Raw genomic sequence first — 16,860 nt, 5'->3', positions numbered from 1 at the left:
TGGCAATTGTTGTGATCTGGAATGCAGTCTCAAAGGATGGCGGAAGCAGATTCAGTAGTAACATTCTGAAGAGAACTGGATAAGTACTTAAAAGGGAAAAAAATTAATAGGACCACAGGGAAAGAGGAAGGGAGCAGGATTAATTGTATGGATCTACCAAAGAGCCTGCACATGGACAATGGGTTGAATGACCTCCTTTTGTATTGTACCATTTCTGTGATTTTATGAATGGCACTGTGCTCAATAAATTATACATATCTTTACTAATATTGAATATTGAAATGATAACTTGCTGGTATTATTAAAATTTTGGTTTATCAACTGAACCTGCACAAGCAGAGGGAGTGCACTTTACACTGCTGTTATTTTCACTGCTTTATTAATATATATAATAAACACACAATTGTATATATATTATTTTCAAATAAATACCATGTTCTCTGCAGATGGCCCAGCTAATAACCTAAACCATACCCTTTCAAAGTTGTTTTGTACTCCTAAGTGGTAGGTGAATAAAAGTGATAGGTAACCCTTGCTTGTTTGGGGTCAGTTGCTATACTGGCAATGTTCTACATTCACTATACATTTTGTAATAATATTATTATAGATTCATTGTAGGCCAGGTTCTTGACACTCCTAGAGGAATAATGAAAATCAAGAGGAGGGGTAAAGAGCTGCCTTCACTTGGTACAGTCCTTGTACTTGTTATCACTCATGGGGCAACACTGACAGAAATCACTGTGTAGCCTAAAGAACTCCAATTGCCTAGGTAAAACTAGCCTTGCGGGGTGAGCAATGTTAGGAAACATGGAGCTAAGAAAGGATTAAAATATAGCTTAGGCACACAGTGCATCACAGGTGGAAAGGTCCTCTCTCTTCAGCAAAACAATCATGATAAACACCTGCATCTTTATCATTGCAAGAATGGTGAGAGAACATTGCTAAAACTAGCCCAATGAGACCTTGGAAATTAGTTAAAGAAGCTGAAAAAAATTTAAAACAAAGATGCCTGCAGGGTTGAGTCATCTTCATGCATGTCAATTGTATAACTTTACTGATGTGTATATTATAATGTATATAACAATAATATATAAACATAAAATAATAGATATTATAGATTTTTTCCCCAAAAATTAAAAATAACGTTTTTAAAAGCTTACTCTTTTGACCCTTGACCCTGATCCTCTTCCTTCTCTGTTAGTCTGGAAGAAACTCACTGTGGCTTCCCATTCAGGCCTCTGAGTCAAACATTGCAGTTGAGTCCCGATGGTGGCACATATTGCATAAAGGATCCTACTAGCTTTGATTGGGTGCCCTTGCCAACTGCTGAGTTGAGCCAGTTAAAATCCGAAATCCCCAAATCCCATCAGCTCCTAAGACTTAAATCAGCCAGCTCTCATACTGCCAAATGTGGACCAAAAAAAACTTGCTGACATGGCTAAATAAACTACAATTTTAAGTTGCCCACCCACCTAGTTTCCACATGATAGGGAGGATTAAAATGCCCTCATCAATACAGCTTGCATATTGGAAGTGGATGAGTAAAGTTTATGACACTTTGGAAATTGCTTCTGAGAAATGCCAATTAAAAGTAAGGGTATCACATATATGTACCATGTTTGCTGTAGCAGATTTATGAATTCTTAGTATAATGTTCAGTAGATCACATCTGTCATTGCATAGAACTATAGAATCTAGTTTACAGTAACTAGTTACTCCTATAAAACTATATGGTTAAGCATGGGAAGTGTAAAGCATTTGCTCTTTGATTCATCTTCAATTGGTGCCAGATTTGCAGTGCCAAAAGAACAGTACTCACTGTTCATTACACTTACCCACAGACATTCTATGAGCTTTTGCAGTGGAAGCTACAGCAATTAGGAAACCAAAAACAGGCATTGCCCTCTGGAGAGGATCTGGAACCTATGCAAAAAGGGCATGCAAGCCAGTTTCTCCTTAACCAATCTGTTTTGTTACAATCTGGTTAGGGGCCAGTAACTTTTTGTTTAGAGTACACAAAGTTTGAATTCCCAGTTACCCACTAAAAGAGCCACAAGATTCCACTGTTTCAAACAAAAAATAAACTTTACTAGACAAAACCAGAAAGGTAAGACAATCCACAATATCTATCTTATACTCTAACATTCACAATTAATTGGCCAGGATCTTCGGATCGGCGAGCAGGGGTCGACATTGGGTGTGTGTCCCGACGTCACCGCGCGTCATTCAGATCTTGAGTTCGGCGGGTGTGCACCGGAGTCAGCTGTGCGCCCACCGAACTGTTCAAAGGCCTATTAAGGCCCTTTAAACAGCAATTAAAATAATTAACTGAGCTGCCCATCCAACCTTAAGATTGGCAGGGAGGTGAAGAGCCCAGGCGACCTTCACATTTATCATGAAACCTCATCCACGGGTGGGATGTGGTTTCATGAAGGTTTTTAAACTTTAATAAGTTCTGTGCCTCAGGGAGATTTCTGAGTGCAGGCCCCAACTCAGCCCACTCCCCATGCCCACAAAGGGAGCATGTCACGCTGGGCAGGCCTTTATTGCCCCCCCCATGTAAAATGGCAGCGTGCAGCTGATCGCGGGCGGCAATCGGCAGCACGCCCACCCGAGCCCGCTCCCACCCAACCACCCCTCCACCCGACGGGGAGAAAATTCTCCCCAATATGAAGTAAATATAAACTAACAGGCAAACTGCGGTTGAACACACTGCACATTAAATCGCAGATCAGACCAAGACAGATACCACGGATTTCTCAACAACCCACCCAGATGTTAATAACCACTGAGAGTCACAAAATCTTGGTAAAACTGTCTCTCTCAGGAGAGATTTCAACTCTTCCCTTATGAAGATTGAACCTCTGAATTCCCTCAAAGCCACTCCAACTCAGACTGCCTCAATGACTGCTCACCTGCTGATAGTTCAATCTCTTCTCCTGAGACTGTGTTCCACAGGGTTAACAAAGCCCACCTCTAATTTACAGCACACACTTCCAACTCTTACACAGACTGCTAGCTTCACTAAGCTGGCACTGCCCCTGGGTTTCTCTCAACTCTAGTCTCCCAGCTACATTGAGTGATAATTGGCTCCCCGGGCTTCTCCAAGCCCTAACTGCCTGGCATGGAACCAGTGCCACCTTCTCAGTTCCCCAGGACTTCTCGGAGTCCTAACTGACTGGAGCTTGCTAACAACTCCCTGGCATCTCTGTGAGCTGCAAACCACATGAAGTCCAAACTGCAACCAACCCCAACTCCCATCAAAAACACAGATAAACTGAAACCAGAGAACCTTCTTAAGCTCCACCCATCTCCACTTTCAGAGTTCACTGAATGCTTTTAAACTAATTTAGCTCTAACTCCCAAAACATCTCACTGGGCCGCACTTCATTGCAAGCAATGTAGACACCTCATCTACAATTCTTCAGCTAAGTAAGCCTACCTGCTGTTCAATGGCTCCAGTTCTTCCATTCTGACTCTATTGAACAAATATAGGTAACTTCCTGAACTGCCATTTTCTTTTAGATGTTCGGTCAATTTCTGAAGTCCAGCATTTTAGTTACCTTCCCATCACAACAACAATCTTCCCAAAATAATTATTACCTCTAAAATATTAACATGAATCATGAACTAGATATTCGTCACAGATTGAAGAATCATTGCTGAGACACGCAGAGTCTGAACCAGGAAGTCTAACTTAGAATATTTAATTCAATTCAAAATCACAGAAAACTAAATAATGGGAAAGAAAGAAGAGATTATGAGAAAGATAAAAGAGATAGAAAGAAAAAGTAAAGAAAGGTAAGACTATTTTTTAATTTTTAAAAATCAACAATAATTAAAGCCTGGAGGAATGAGACTTCACACCTTTAAAATCTAATTTACCGTGCCAGAGAGGATATTTGGCAATAATTCAGACTCATTACACCATTAAAAGTTCACTTACGCTAAAATGGATATGCACTATAGTTTTTTCTGCATGTTTAATGGGTACCTAGTGGGCTATTACTCCAACTTCATGTATTTCAATGTTGAGCCTCGCAATGAGATACCGATATAGTGAAGCTTCTGGAAGAGCAGGATAGCTCAAGCCAGCAACTTCCTGATTTCCCCGTTTAATTGTGCATGTGCAGCACCAAGTTGCCAACAAATTTACTCTTTAATAATGATGGGGGCTGATCGCCTCGCTGTTCCTGCTACCCCAAATTCCGACCTATATTTCAAAGTGGTTAAAGACAATCAATCAATCACTCAGTCCAGATAAGTAAATGAAGCTGATACGTTCCAATAACATCTGTGAAGGGAATCCCTGCAGAATGCATTTGCTACTGATAGAAGTATATGATAGATAAAAGCCCATTTAGTCTTTTTCCAGAGTAATCGAGTGCAAGGTTTTACCACGTGGCCCTGGTAAGATTTTAAAAAGAATTTGCAATTGGCCTGCAAGAGACCTATGCCGGTGGAAACTAGCAGATCCAAGTTCTGCAGAGATGCAGTTCACTGATGTCCAATGTTCAGTTCATTTCTTCCATAATTAAATTAAATGGAAATATTTAGGGATCTGCAGAGAAAACATTCAATCACCAGTTATTGTTGGCATTAATGTAGTTAAAAATACATATGCCTTCAATTTTAAAATTGAGAATCTTGATTCAAAAGTCACCTGTCTAATGCAAGAGATTGTCCTCATTTCAAAGGCAACTATGAAATACAGTTTACATTGTAATGCAGCTCTGCTGGCTCACCTCCTTTGCCAGGTCGGTGTATTTCTGCTTCTCCTTTGGATCTAAAACTGACCACCAATCAGCCAGAATCTTGGTTGCACCACGGTTGTCGAGGCGAGGATGTTGCTGGCGGACCAGAGAACGATGGCGTTTGCAAAACAAAAGAAATGCATTCATTGGCCTGCGAGCTCGTTGCTCAGAGGAGTCATCGTCTTCTGTCTCATCTGCCTCATGTTCAAGGCCCTCGGTACTCATCAAAGTGTCCTGTAGCAAAAATATAAAGATATCTGAGAATATGTTTTACAAGAACAAGAATAATCTTCACTGTAAAACAGACGTCTTCAGTTTCACATTGAAACTTGGTTTGGAGATTTGCAGGGTTCATTGTTACATACAGTAACACAGAAGATCTTTTAAAGAGGAATCCTCATGCTGCATTAAGAGTAGCTAATGTTTAAAAGGTTTTATTATTTATTTGTACTAATCGATTTCCTCATTTTCCATAATTTTTCTCCCCTGTGAACTCATGCACAATCCAATATACTGATGACTGTTTGAAGTAGAATTTTAAGTGTGATTACTCAGCATGCTATTACACTTCATGTATTACTGCATATTGAGGGGCATGGTAACACATATTTTAAATAATTTAGGCTTTAAGCATGTAGGGTTCCTTCTAATTTTGATGAGTCTGCTTCACTGATACAAGCAAGTTGGAGTGGAATCCTTGGCTCTCCAAATTGAAAGACAAGACCCTAATTGTGAGGATGAGGGTGCCAGCATGTTTGGATCAAGCAGCCCATGTCTGTAAGCCTGTATCAGATGTCTACTTTGATCCATCTGCAGAAGGCAGACTGGCACCTAACCTCTCCTCTACATTGGCAAGAAAAAGTGTCATGTACTCTATTGCAAAATTTAGTGTTCCTTTACTGGAATACAGCAATTGCATGTTACAGCATTAAGCTCAGGTTTTGAAAGTCAACCAGAAATGTGTCTCTGTTGGTCCATGGGCTTCACCTGTGAGAGTGGCTCATGAGTTGCATCAAGTTATGGGAGTATGCAACCCCAATTAACTGGCTAATGGTTTAGAAAAAGCTTGTTCCATAATTTTGATCTGTAGTATAACTGGAAAACAAAATCTACTAAGACTGGGCTGCAGCTTGACATAAAAAGATGTGATAGTGGCAGATCAGTAAAAGAATTGTCCACAATATAGATGGAGATACAAGAATACCATTCCTTTGAAGGCCTCCATTGGAGGTGCTGAAGCAGTGGCCCAATTTGGACGGAAGGACATTCCAGTTAAAGAATGCGACGACAGCTGCATCGTTAAAGATTGCCAAATCCCAGCTTCCTGGTGCCCGGCACTTGCTGGAATCAGGACCAGGGTAAAGATGTGTGCATTCGTCACTTAAGTTCCTCTGGAGCTCATTGAAAATGGCAGACACCTAGGTTGCAAACTCCTGCAATCTCTCGGAGGAATAATTTGAAGCACTGTGCGCAATCATTGTTGTCTTTTAGTGCGTATGCAAAAGCACAAACAAATACTCAAGTGTCCAGACCAAGATGCTCCTCCAAAGTAAGAACTAGACCTCCAGCATTTCTTCTTTTAACATATCATGGGTACTGCGAATGACTCAGTTGGCTTGTGCCTTTTAGGTAAACCCCTAATGTCAGCTCCTTTGGCGAAGCTCTGGAAATCCTAAAACAACATGAAATGAGCATACCTAAAGAAAAGCAATACCGGAGCAAGTGAGTTCAGTTTCGTGTGTTCTATTTTACAAAGCATGTCAAGGCCAACAGGGGGATGTAGATGATGAAACAACAGCTGAGAAGTTTTAACTACAGGACAGACTAAAGAAACTAGGGTTCTTTTCATGAGAACAGTGAAAAGCTAAGAGGAGATCTGATGGAAATATTCAAATTAGTGGGGTTTTTTGATAAGGCAAATAGGGAAAAGCTATTACCACTTTTAATAACTGAAGAAACAAACCTATATTAAAAGAACAAAATGAGAGGTTAGGATGTCCTTTATGCAGAGGATTGTTAGGGCATTGAATGCCCTGCTAGAAACAGTAGTGAAAATGGCCTCCTCCTTGTCTGTAAAAATCTATGATTCTAAATTGAAGAAAGCAGCTTTAGTATATAGGGTCAAAAGGTGAACACTGCCTATATGAACAGCCAGAGGGGCTGATGAAATGCATAAGAAGCTTGTAGATTGGTGGAGGTGGGGGAAACTAAAAAAGATGACTTTGTGTTTGGCAATGTTAAGCAAGAGGAAATTACAAATCATCCAGGCCTTGGCAATCAGAGAGATCAAACTGAGACGGCTTTGTAATCAACAATGGTCATGTCTTGATATTGTTGCGTGGTTCAACATACAGTTGATTGTTGGCCCCTGTTTGAGGATGATATCACAGAACAATTGTGTGTAGAAGATAAGCAGGGGGATTCCAAGGAAAGAACCAGGGGAAAATGCAGAAGCCATTTAAGGATATGAAATGGCTAGATTGGGAGAGACAGGAATGGACCTAGAAAATGAATCCTTTGGGATAGGCAGAGAAGAACTGAATAGCTGACAGTGTCAAAAGTGGCAAATAGATCATGCAGGGCAAGAAGGGTAAACAAATAATATTTTTCTGTTTAATTGAGTTAAAACTGCTTTAAGTATTTATGGCATATTGTGTGACTGCAACCATTGTTAAAATCCTTAAACAACTGTCAATCAACATAGGAACAGGAGTAGGCCAATCAGTTCCCAACTTTAAAAATAGCACTAATCTACAATACAAATCCCCATTTCTACCTTATCAATATCTTCATCTTCCTCATCCTCCTCCTCCTCCTCAGAGAAGTCCAGCATCTTTTTGGCAAGCAGAGGATGCCACTGAAGACACTTCCGCTTTGGTCTTTTTCCAGTTCCATCGCCATCTGCTGAGTGGTCTTTATTTCTGCTGCTGGCTTTCATGGTGCTGCGCTGCATAACACAAATAGAAGCAGCACATGATTAGCAACTCGGGATGTCATGGTACAACAGGACTGAGGTAGCAGATACTGTACATCAAACCCCAGGTATGGATACTAATCTTCAAATTATAGAAATATGAGCAACTGTGATACAGCTCATTGTTACAAAGATTCATAATATTCTTGAGGGAACTGTGAAAGCAACAGCTCCCTCTAGTGCACTGCTGTCAGCCAGTAATGAGCATAAGGGAGCGGCATTCTCAGCACTTGCTCGCTTGCTGCAGAGATTCTTAAAGGGGAAGCGTCCTCCCACATGACAAATCTCGACATACTGTCTAGATGGTTGATAGGAACACCTATTGGTAGCAGCTTGACTATTTCATTTTTGTGACTGTTTTTACAATTAATTCCAGAGCTTGTGAACTTTTGAACTGTTGTTTTTGGAGAATAACAATATTGGCTCTGTAGTCAACAACAACTGGCTTTCACAGAACGTCCCCAATGCAGAAAATATCCCGATGGGTTTTCCATAGGTGGGGGTGGGATGGAGTGTGGGAAACAAAGATAAAAGAATAAAGGAGCAGATGCCAAGCCAAGCTTAGTAAGGAAGGTCTTAAATGGTGGAGTGGCAGACGGGTTCAGGGAGGGATATCCTGAGTTAGGCAGAGCCACCTGAAGATTCTGCCAACAACAGTGAGCTAAATGTAATAAAGGCCAGAATAGGAGGACAAAAGGAGTACCAGAAAGGACCAAGCTGGAGTAGACTGCACAGAAAAGGTGCGGCAAGGTGTTGGAAGGATGAGGATTTTAAACTCAATAAACTGGGGGACAGAAAGTCAGTGCAGCTCAGCAAGAATGAGGTGATATATAAACGAGATTTAGAGTGTGAAAGGATTGAAAGCGGTAGAATATCAGTAAATGAGTTTTGAGCAAATTAGAGCTAAAGAGAAGTGAATTGAAGGCCAGCTGGGAGGACAAAGAGCAAAGAAAAATAGATACTAGGGGCCGGATTTCCAAACACTCGTAGGGGCAAGATTTTGGAAAATAGTGCTCCCGGGTGGTGTCTCAGTCTTCTGATGCCTCCAGAATGTGCATCCTTCAAAGCAAGATGGCAAGGAGATTGGTGGTAGGGGGTGAGGGGGAACGAGAACCGGCAGCTTGCTTGCCTCGACCACCAGTTTAGCTCATTGAAGAACATGTTAATGGCCTGGAGAGGAGCAGGAGATTTTCAAAGAAGTCAGCGCGAAGAGCAAACAATCTGGGGCACATTAGTGCACACCTCATGGACGCACTGCAGGGAACCATAATGTGATGTTGCTGCTGAATTAAAAAGTTACCCAAAAAAAAACTGAGCTGCTTGAACAATGGCACAAATTTGCCATCAATTGAGCAGAGTGGGTCAAGTACCTTGTGATTGACTGTTTGGCCACTTGGCTGCACCGTGAGGCTGCTGGGCTTCCGCTCTCTTGCCTGCTCCAATTTGCAAGGCAATGGCTGCCATCTGCCTTTGAGCATTGCACTCCAAAGCCAATTCCTGCCTCCAGGCAGCACCATTAATTGGGCACCGAGCTCGCTCCTGGCCCATTAGGGGCTTTGGGTATTAAAATAGCATTGTGTCAGCAATGCAGACGTGGTGCAGGGCTGGGATCCGAAAATAATTGGACATTAGCTTCCCAAACCCGCAGGGAAAATTCAGCCCTAGATATGCAGTAGGCAATTATGGAACTTCAGTGTTAACTGTTATGATCTTCAGTAGAAATGCTTCTCATCCTATCATAGTTGGTATAATTGCCTCCTCATCCCAGCATTTAAACAATTAGAAAAGGTCTATCATCCCATCCCTTCCACAGGACCATGAAGAAGCCACCCTATCACTAATTTTACTCCACCTATTTACTCTGCATTGTGCACCAGACATAACCTCATCTCTTTCCACAGAATCTCAGGAACTGTTGGGCTGGATTTTACACCATCATACAGTCCAAAGGCAGTACCAACAGAGGAGGAGAGGAAAGTGTGGCAGGGAGGTCCTGTATCAGAACCTCACCCTGAAACTGATGCCACTAACTCCCCATCGCTGCAAAAGTAGGGAGTAGTTTTGTGATCGTTGACCACCCTGTCGCACTTAAATAACAGCAGGGATGGAGGGTTAAGCAAACAGCCCAACTTCCCTGCTTTCTCATTGCGGTATCACCAACTCTGACACTGATAGAAGCGGAGTGAACAGTACATGTTGGAGCAGCAACAGGAAGATTGCTCTCATGACCCTGATAAGAAGGCAAATGCCAGTTAGTGGCTAACTCAACTTATCTCCTTATACAGAATATTTTGTGAAAGACTTTATTGAAATCTTGAGGGCACTTTGCCTTTAATACAGATTCCTCCTCCTCCTGGTGCTAAAACTGATAATCCACTTTAGCACCAGCAAATTTCTATGCCTTGCAGTAATTAGGGCCAATCCAGGAAAGTGAGGCAGGATTGAGGCAGCAAGTGGAAGAGTGTCCTGACCAAACTCAAGTGGCAAAGGTGCCCTGGAGGCACTATCACCAGTGTTGCATTCAATCTCAGTCCATGATTATCCCTAACATCTACACCCAAATACTAACTAATATCACAGTACATCTAATATGGAATACGAAACAAAGGGCACCTCTGCCTAAGTGAAGCAGTAAATATAATAATAAGGATAAGAAAGTTTCACCAAGGAAAAATCTAAAATAAATTTTTCCTTGATCAATGATTATCTGAATAAAAGACACCAGAGGAAAAGGTACCAAGTGGCATTACAATTATAACGATTGGTAGCAATTGGCATTAAAGCTGTTAATAAAGTGCCCAGTACGATTATTACATCAACCATCTACTTTACAATGTGAAAAATTGCACAGGTATATCTCATTCACAAAATTAACAGGGCAACATCAAGCCAAATCAATGATCACCCCTCAGCCTACTCTCAATCATCAGCAAAATAATGGAGAGCAATCAACAGTGCTATCAAGTGATACTCACTAATAGCCTGCTCACTTATGATCTGTTTGTTTCTGGAAGAACCACACACTTACAGGCCTCTGAACATGGGCAGAGAGAGCAGAACAATAGAAGTGAGTTGAGATGAGAAGAGATTGGGCTGTCTAGGCCTGTATTTACTGGAGTTTAGAAGAATGGGAGGGAATCTCACTGAAACATATAAAATGAATGGACAGACTGGATGCTGGGGCAATGTTTCCTCTGGCTGTGGGTTCTAGAACAAGGGATCCCAGTATCAAGATACAGGATAGACAATTTAGGACTGAGAAGAGGAGAAACTTCTTCACTCAGGGGGTGATAAACCTGTGGAACTCTCTACCAGAGAAGGCTGTGGAGGCCAAGTCATTGAATATATATAAGGAGGAAATAGATAGATTTCTGGACTCTAAAGGCATCAAGGGGCATCAGGAGAGCGCAGTAGAAGGGGGTTGAGATAGAGTATCAGCCAGGATCATATTGAATGGCGGAGCAGGCTCAAAGGGCCAAATGACCTACTCCTACTCCTATTTTCTATAGCTGTCCTTGACATAAGACAGAATTTTTACTGAGCGTGGCATCAAAGAACCCTAGTGAAATTGTAGTCAATGGGAATCGGGGGTAAACTCTCCACCAGATGGAATCATACCTTGTACAACGGAAGGTGTTTGTGATTATTGGAAGCCTATCATCTCAGCCCAAGAACATCACTGCAGGAGCTGCACAGAGCAGCACCCTGTGCCCAACTATCATGAGCTGCTTCAACAGTGACCTTCACACTACCAGTGTCCCCATCCATTCGAAATTCCTCAGATGCCCAAATGCATCAAACCTGAATAGCAGATTTCAGTGGCAAGTAACATTTGCACCATACAAGTGCCAGGCAATGGCTATTTCCAATAAAAAAGAGAGCATAACCACCTCCCCTTATTATAATATTAGATTATTATCATCCACTCCCCCACAATTAAGGTAATGGGGGTAGAAGGCAATGGGATGGGGTTTACCATTGACCAGAAGCTCAACTGGACCAGCCACATAAACAGTGGCTACTGGAGCAGGTCAAACAGAGAGGCCGGGATTTTATGGCCCCATCGTGGTGGGCCCCAGCATGGGAGATTCAGCGGCCCAGCCAAAAGTCCATTGACTTGTGGCGAGACCGGGCGATCCCGGAAGTGAGCGGGGCCAGAAAATCCCACCTTGGGTGTTCTGCAGCAAGTGGTTTATCTCCAGGCTGCTTAAAGCCTCTCCACCATGTGGAATAGAATATCCTCCACTTTCTTGGATGAATACAGCTGCAACAACATTCAAAAAGTTCTGCATTATCAAGGAGAAAGCAGTCTGTTTGATTAGCATTTTATCCATTCGCCTAAACATTCACTCCCTCCAAACAGCATACTGTGGTTGCAGTCTATACTATCTACAAGTCTCACAGCAGCAAATTTGCCAAAGCTTCCTCGACAGCATCTTATGGAGCTGAAACCTTCATTACCCACAAGGAAATGGACCATGGCACATGGAAATACCAACACCTTCAAGTTTTGCTTAGTTGCCATTAATAGCATTTCTTCATGGGTCATTTACATGCTGGTATTGGTGTGACAAATTGATACTGCATACAGGTCCTGAGTAGATGGGGCTTCGGTGTGCCACATTGCAATGAAGGAAATGTTGCTGAGGTTCTGAAAAGTGATAACTGGTGGCCATCAAAGAGAAGTTCAAGAGCTGTTCAGGAATGTGCCTTTAGAAAGGAACAGTGTGATGCAGTTATTGTTGCAGCAATGCATTCATGTGACACTGAGATACATGCCCTTGGTTAGCAACTCTTGGTGAGCAGTTTCCCTGTCCAGCACCCAGATTCTCGCTACTTGCATTGGCTACAACCGCCATCTTGTAACACGTTCAGTCTGCCTTTTCTCGCCTAGCACCTTCAGCAGCCTCCTCCTTGCTGGGCAGGTGATTAGTGTGCTTCATTGCTTTCTGCTGTTGGCCATTTTCCAAACCTCAACTGACAGCTTCTGCAGCCACAATGAAAAGCGGCAATTTGTCGTTAAGCTGTTGCAGCCCTTTAAGGCTTGCAGCAGCAATAATAAGAACTACCAGTGCAAATTCCCTCGCTGATTGATTTCTAACATGTGTGGACAGAAGCAAATAGCCTGCACCTGGAAACCTGTGCAAGTTTAGGAATTTCCAATTCAGGATGCATCACCCACCTAATCGTCGGGCCCATATGGGGTAAAGAGGAGCATCTGAGCCAAAAAGTAGGGTTTTTAAAAATGTTGTTTCTCTCATAGAACCATAAGAGTTACGATGCAGAAAGAGTCCATTCAGCTCATCGTGTCTGCACCAACTAAAAAGAGAAAAAAGAAACTAGCCACTCATTTTTAATCCCACTTTCCAGCACCTGGTCCATGGCCTTGCAGGTTACAGCACTTCAGAAGCAGATCCAGGTACTTTTTAAATGAGTTGAGCATTTCAGCCTCAACCACCAACTCAGACAGTGGATTCCAGGCACCCACCAACCCCTGGGTGAAAACATGTCCCCTCTAATCCTTCTACCTCATCATTCTCTCAGCCTTTCTCTGAATTATTTTTTGAACATCAATTATGGTAGAACATGGATTTTTTTTAATGTTATCTATTACTGTTTGTTTTTGAACAAAGATGCAGATCTTTTTCAGATCAAATTTATCCAGATCTGGATAAATGCCATGACTTAGATATTGCAATGGCAATCCACCTTTCAGTCATGATGGCTCCTTTGTCAAGTTTACACATGGAAGCCATTTCTCCTTCCAACATAGAAGCCTTGAAAGATTTTCTCAAACTCAAGGACAATGCACACCTCATTAAATCATATAGAGTTTTAAATATTTCTTGCACAAGTTTTATTTGTCTGTAGAAGAATGCTCATGAGAGGAAAGTAAAGGGCAGTGCAGGGAGAGCAGGCAGCTGCAGGCATGGGTTCATCTTTCGAAGCATAACAGAAAATAATGCGTCCGCAGGTTTAAATCAAAAGTAATTACAGTTTTAGAGTACCCTGAAATAAAACAAAAAAAATTGCTACAAGAATTCCCTTCTGTCTCTTAGCTCATAGCAGATAAAGTTAAAAGTGTAAAACTAAAGTAAATTGCTTCAAGAATTTTGTGTTACTCGATTCTCATTTAAGAACTCTACATTTTCCCGTAATTAAACTTCCAGGAACATGTCATGAAAGACTGGTTAACAGTGCCAAAAGCTATTTTAGGCAGATGCATAATTCAAACAAACAGTTTAAGAACCTCTGGAATCACTGAGTGATTTTATTCAGTGTGTACCTGAGTCACGCATCAGGGAAACCCCTGATTTGATCCAGTCTGTGCTGAGTAGACTGTTCTCAACTGGGGCAACAGTAGGGGCACTGTAACTGGTCTCAGTGTCCATGCTTTATGAAAGGAAAAAAATAATCAGCCTTCAGTCTCGCTCTTGATTGCCATCAGTGAGTGTGCATTTGTGGGTGCCAAGTGAGGTAAGGACAGGATTAAGTGTGCTGGGCAAATAACCTTCAAATATTCGCCATCATGTGCTCACACATATGAATAACTGTCACTTTGCATAGATACCATGCCTCCCATCGTTTTACCTCACCTCTTTTCATTGTGGGTTAGTTTGAAAAATGACGGGTTTTAAAATGCTTTAAATCTGAGCTGTAAGTTGTACATCTAAGCTCCAATTCTGCAACAACAACAAGTTCATAACTGTGCCCATGGCATGGCCTCACTGAGTTTTGAGAGGTTTGCTTCTTCCTATGGTTTTCATAAAATCCCAATGCATGGGACACAGGGACCAGATCTATAGTTTGGTCAACAGGGGTGCAAGCTCCAATGAATTAGCAGCTCTTAAAGGACTATTGCTTGTGACTTGAAGGGAGGGAACTACTTGTTATTTAAAAACTTACTGTAAAAAAAATGTTTCTGCATTAGCTCCAATAAAATTAACCTTGCTTTAAAGATTATATAAAAGCAGACCAGTGGTCTACTATCTATTTTCTATGGACGAGATATCTGTTTGTCATGATGCCTGGTTAAAACTCCTGAAATAGATCTTGTTTAAGCAACTGTTCTATTTATATAAGGCTTATGTTTGTCTGAAGCACAGCCTTATCTCATCCAGCAAATGCAGAGTATAAAGCTTGGCAGTGTGAGGAGGACCACAAGATCAGGTGTCCGTAAGACTGATGCTTAAATTTGAACTTTCAGAACCACATCTGCACCCCGTAACGCGAGGATAATGGGCTATAGGTGAGGTACAAATTTCACTGCAGAGGCAAAAGGTTTCATGTTACAAAGAATATTGCTTTCTGTATTTTATTATAATTGGAAGCCTTGATTTCAGGTTTTCATGTGCAAGCTTGAATTAAATTGATAATTTAAGTTCAGAAGGTGTAGATTTATTTCAAAGATCTATAATGCTATAAAATCCTGGGCAGTGACTTGATGCTAACTGCCGCCAGTTATAATGGAGCTCTCCCTAGTGGCTATTTGAATATATTATGCAAACATCACAAATTCGTGACTGGAGCACCCTCTAGCAGTGAGTGATGTGTTTTACCTCCCTCACTACTCATGATAATAATGGGTCAATGTTCTTGGCCACCCCATGAATTGCCAGGAAAAGGTTAACTCATTTTTGAAAGCTTTCTTAAGCACAATGCTGCTTTAATTTCACATCAGTAACCTCTTAAAATAGACAAATTTACTATTACAGAGTTAAGCAGCAATTGAGAAATCATTACATTACTGTGTGTATTCCATAGACCACCAAATAGTGGGAAAGATATAGAGGAACAAATTTGCAGAGAAATTACGAAGGTTCAAAACAATAGAGTAGTGATAATGGGGAGTTTCAATTATCCTAATACAGACAGGGATGGTAATGATGCAAAAGGTAGAGTGGGGGAAGAATTTCTGAACTGCATTCATCAGAATTTTGTTAACCTGAGAAGTTGGCTGGCTCCGTGAGAGGAAATAGGGTAGTGGTGAACCATTGTTTATTGGACTGTAGGTAAGCTCACCAGGGATTGGCACTAGGACTACAGCCCCTCTTGATCTATGAAAATAACAGACTTGGGTGTGCAGGGCACAATTTCAAAATTTTCAGATGACACAAAACTTGGAAGTAAGAGGAGAATAATGATAGATTTCAAGAGGACATAGGCTCATGGAATGGGTAGACGTGGCAGATGAAACTTAATCCAAAGAAGTATGAAATGACACATTTTGATGGGAAGAATGATGGGAAGAAAATAAAGAGCACAATTCTAAATGGGGGGGGGGGGGGGGGGGGGGGGGCAGGGGTGCAGGAAGAGAGAAACCTTGGGGTATATGTGCAGAAAACACTGGAGGTAGCAAGGAGGGTGGAGAGAGTGGTTAGAAAGGCATACAGGATCCTGGCCTCTATAAATAAAGGAACAAAGTACAAAGTCAAAGAAATTACAATAAGCCTCTAATTCTGGGCATTGCACTGCAGGAAAGATGTGAAGGCTTTAGAAAGGGTGCAGAAGAGACTTATAGAATGGTTTGAGGGATGAGGATAGACTGGAGATGCTGGGGCTGTTCTCTTTAGAGAAGTTTGAGAGAAGATTTGCTAGACAGGTTCAAAATCATGAGGCATCTAGACAGAGTGGCTAGTAGAAACTGATCCCATTGGTGGAAGGATTGAGAACCAGAGGACCCCGATTTAAGGCAATTGAGTGATTGGCAAAAAAAAACAACAGTGACAAGAGATGCTTTTTTTTAAACCCAGCGAGTGGTTCGGATTTGAAATGCACTACCTCAGAGCTTCGGGGAGACGGATTCAATTAGGGCTTTCAAAAGGGAATTGGATAAGTATCTGAAGAGAAACATTCGCAGAGCTACGAGATAAGGGAAGGGGCAAGGAGTAGGACAATAGGACTAGCTGAGTTGTTCTTGCAGACAGCTAGCACAATAATGGACTACCCCAATCCAGGTACAGTCAAACAACTTGCTGCATGGAAGAGGTGGTAATGCACGACACAACCAATGATCTGCTATCCTCTATGCCACACTGGAATTGTCATATTGTAAGTAATTAATTTGACATTTATATTTGCAGTATATTACTGCACTGAGCAGCATCAGGCATGCCTAAAATGAGATGCCAA

General features: G+C 41.7%; 1 protein-coding gene across 10 annotated transcripts in view; it reads right to left on the bottom strand.

The window, feature by feature from the left end:
- LOC121290509 (HMG box transcription factor BBX) overlaps positions 1-16,860 on the bottom strand; it is a 204,268-nt gene that overhangs the window by 63,813 nt on the left and 123,595 nt on the right. For 9 of the 10 annotated variants that reach the window (XM_041210947.1, XM_041210951.1, XM_041210944.1 and 6 more), the window contains 2 exons: positions 7,531-7,701; positions 4,746-4,988 (listed from right to left, as the gene is read on the bottom strand). In XM_041210947.1, the coding sequence (XP_041066881.1) occupies positions 4,746-4,988; positions 7,531-7,692 (405 nt within the window). In that variant the 5' untranslated portion in view covers positions 7,693-7,701. Of the gene's footprint in view, positions 1-4,745; positions 4,989-7,530; positions 7,702-14,014; positions 14,122-16,860 lie in introns of all 10 variants that reach the window. The other variant, XM_041210952.1, reaches the window with a different exon arrangement.

This window comes from Carcharodon carcharias, chromosome 18 (assembly GCF_017639515.1).
Source record: "Carcharodon carcharias isolate sCarCar2 chromosome 18, sCarCar2.pri, whole genome shotgun sequence".
Lineage (NCBI taxonomy): Eukaryota > Metazoa > Chordata > Chondrichthyes > Lamniformes > Lamnidae > Carcharodon > Carcharodon carcharias.
Note: the sequence above shows the minus strand (reverse complement) of the source record. Positions and strands in the feature narration are given on the sequence as shown.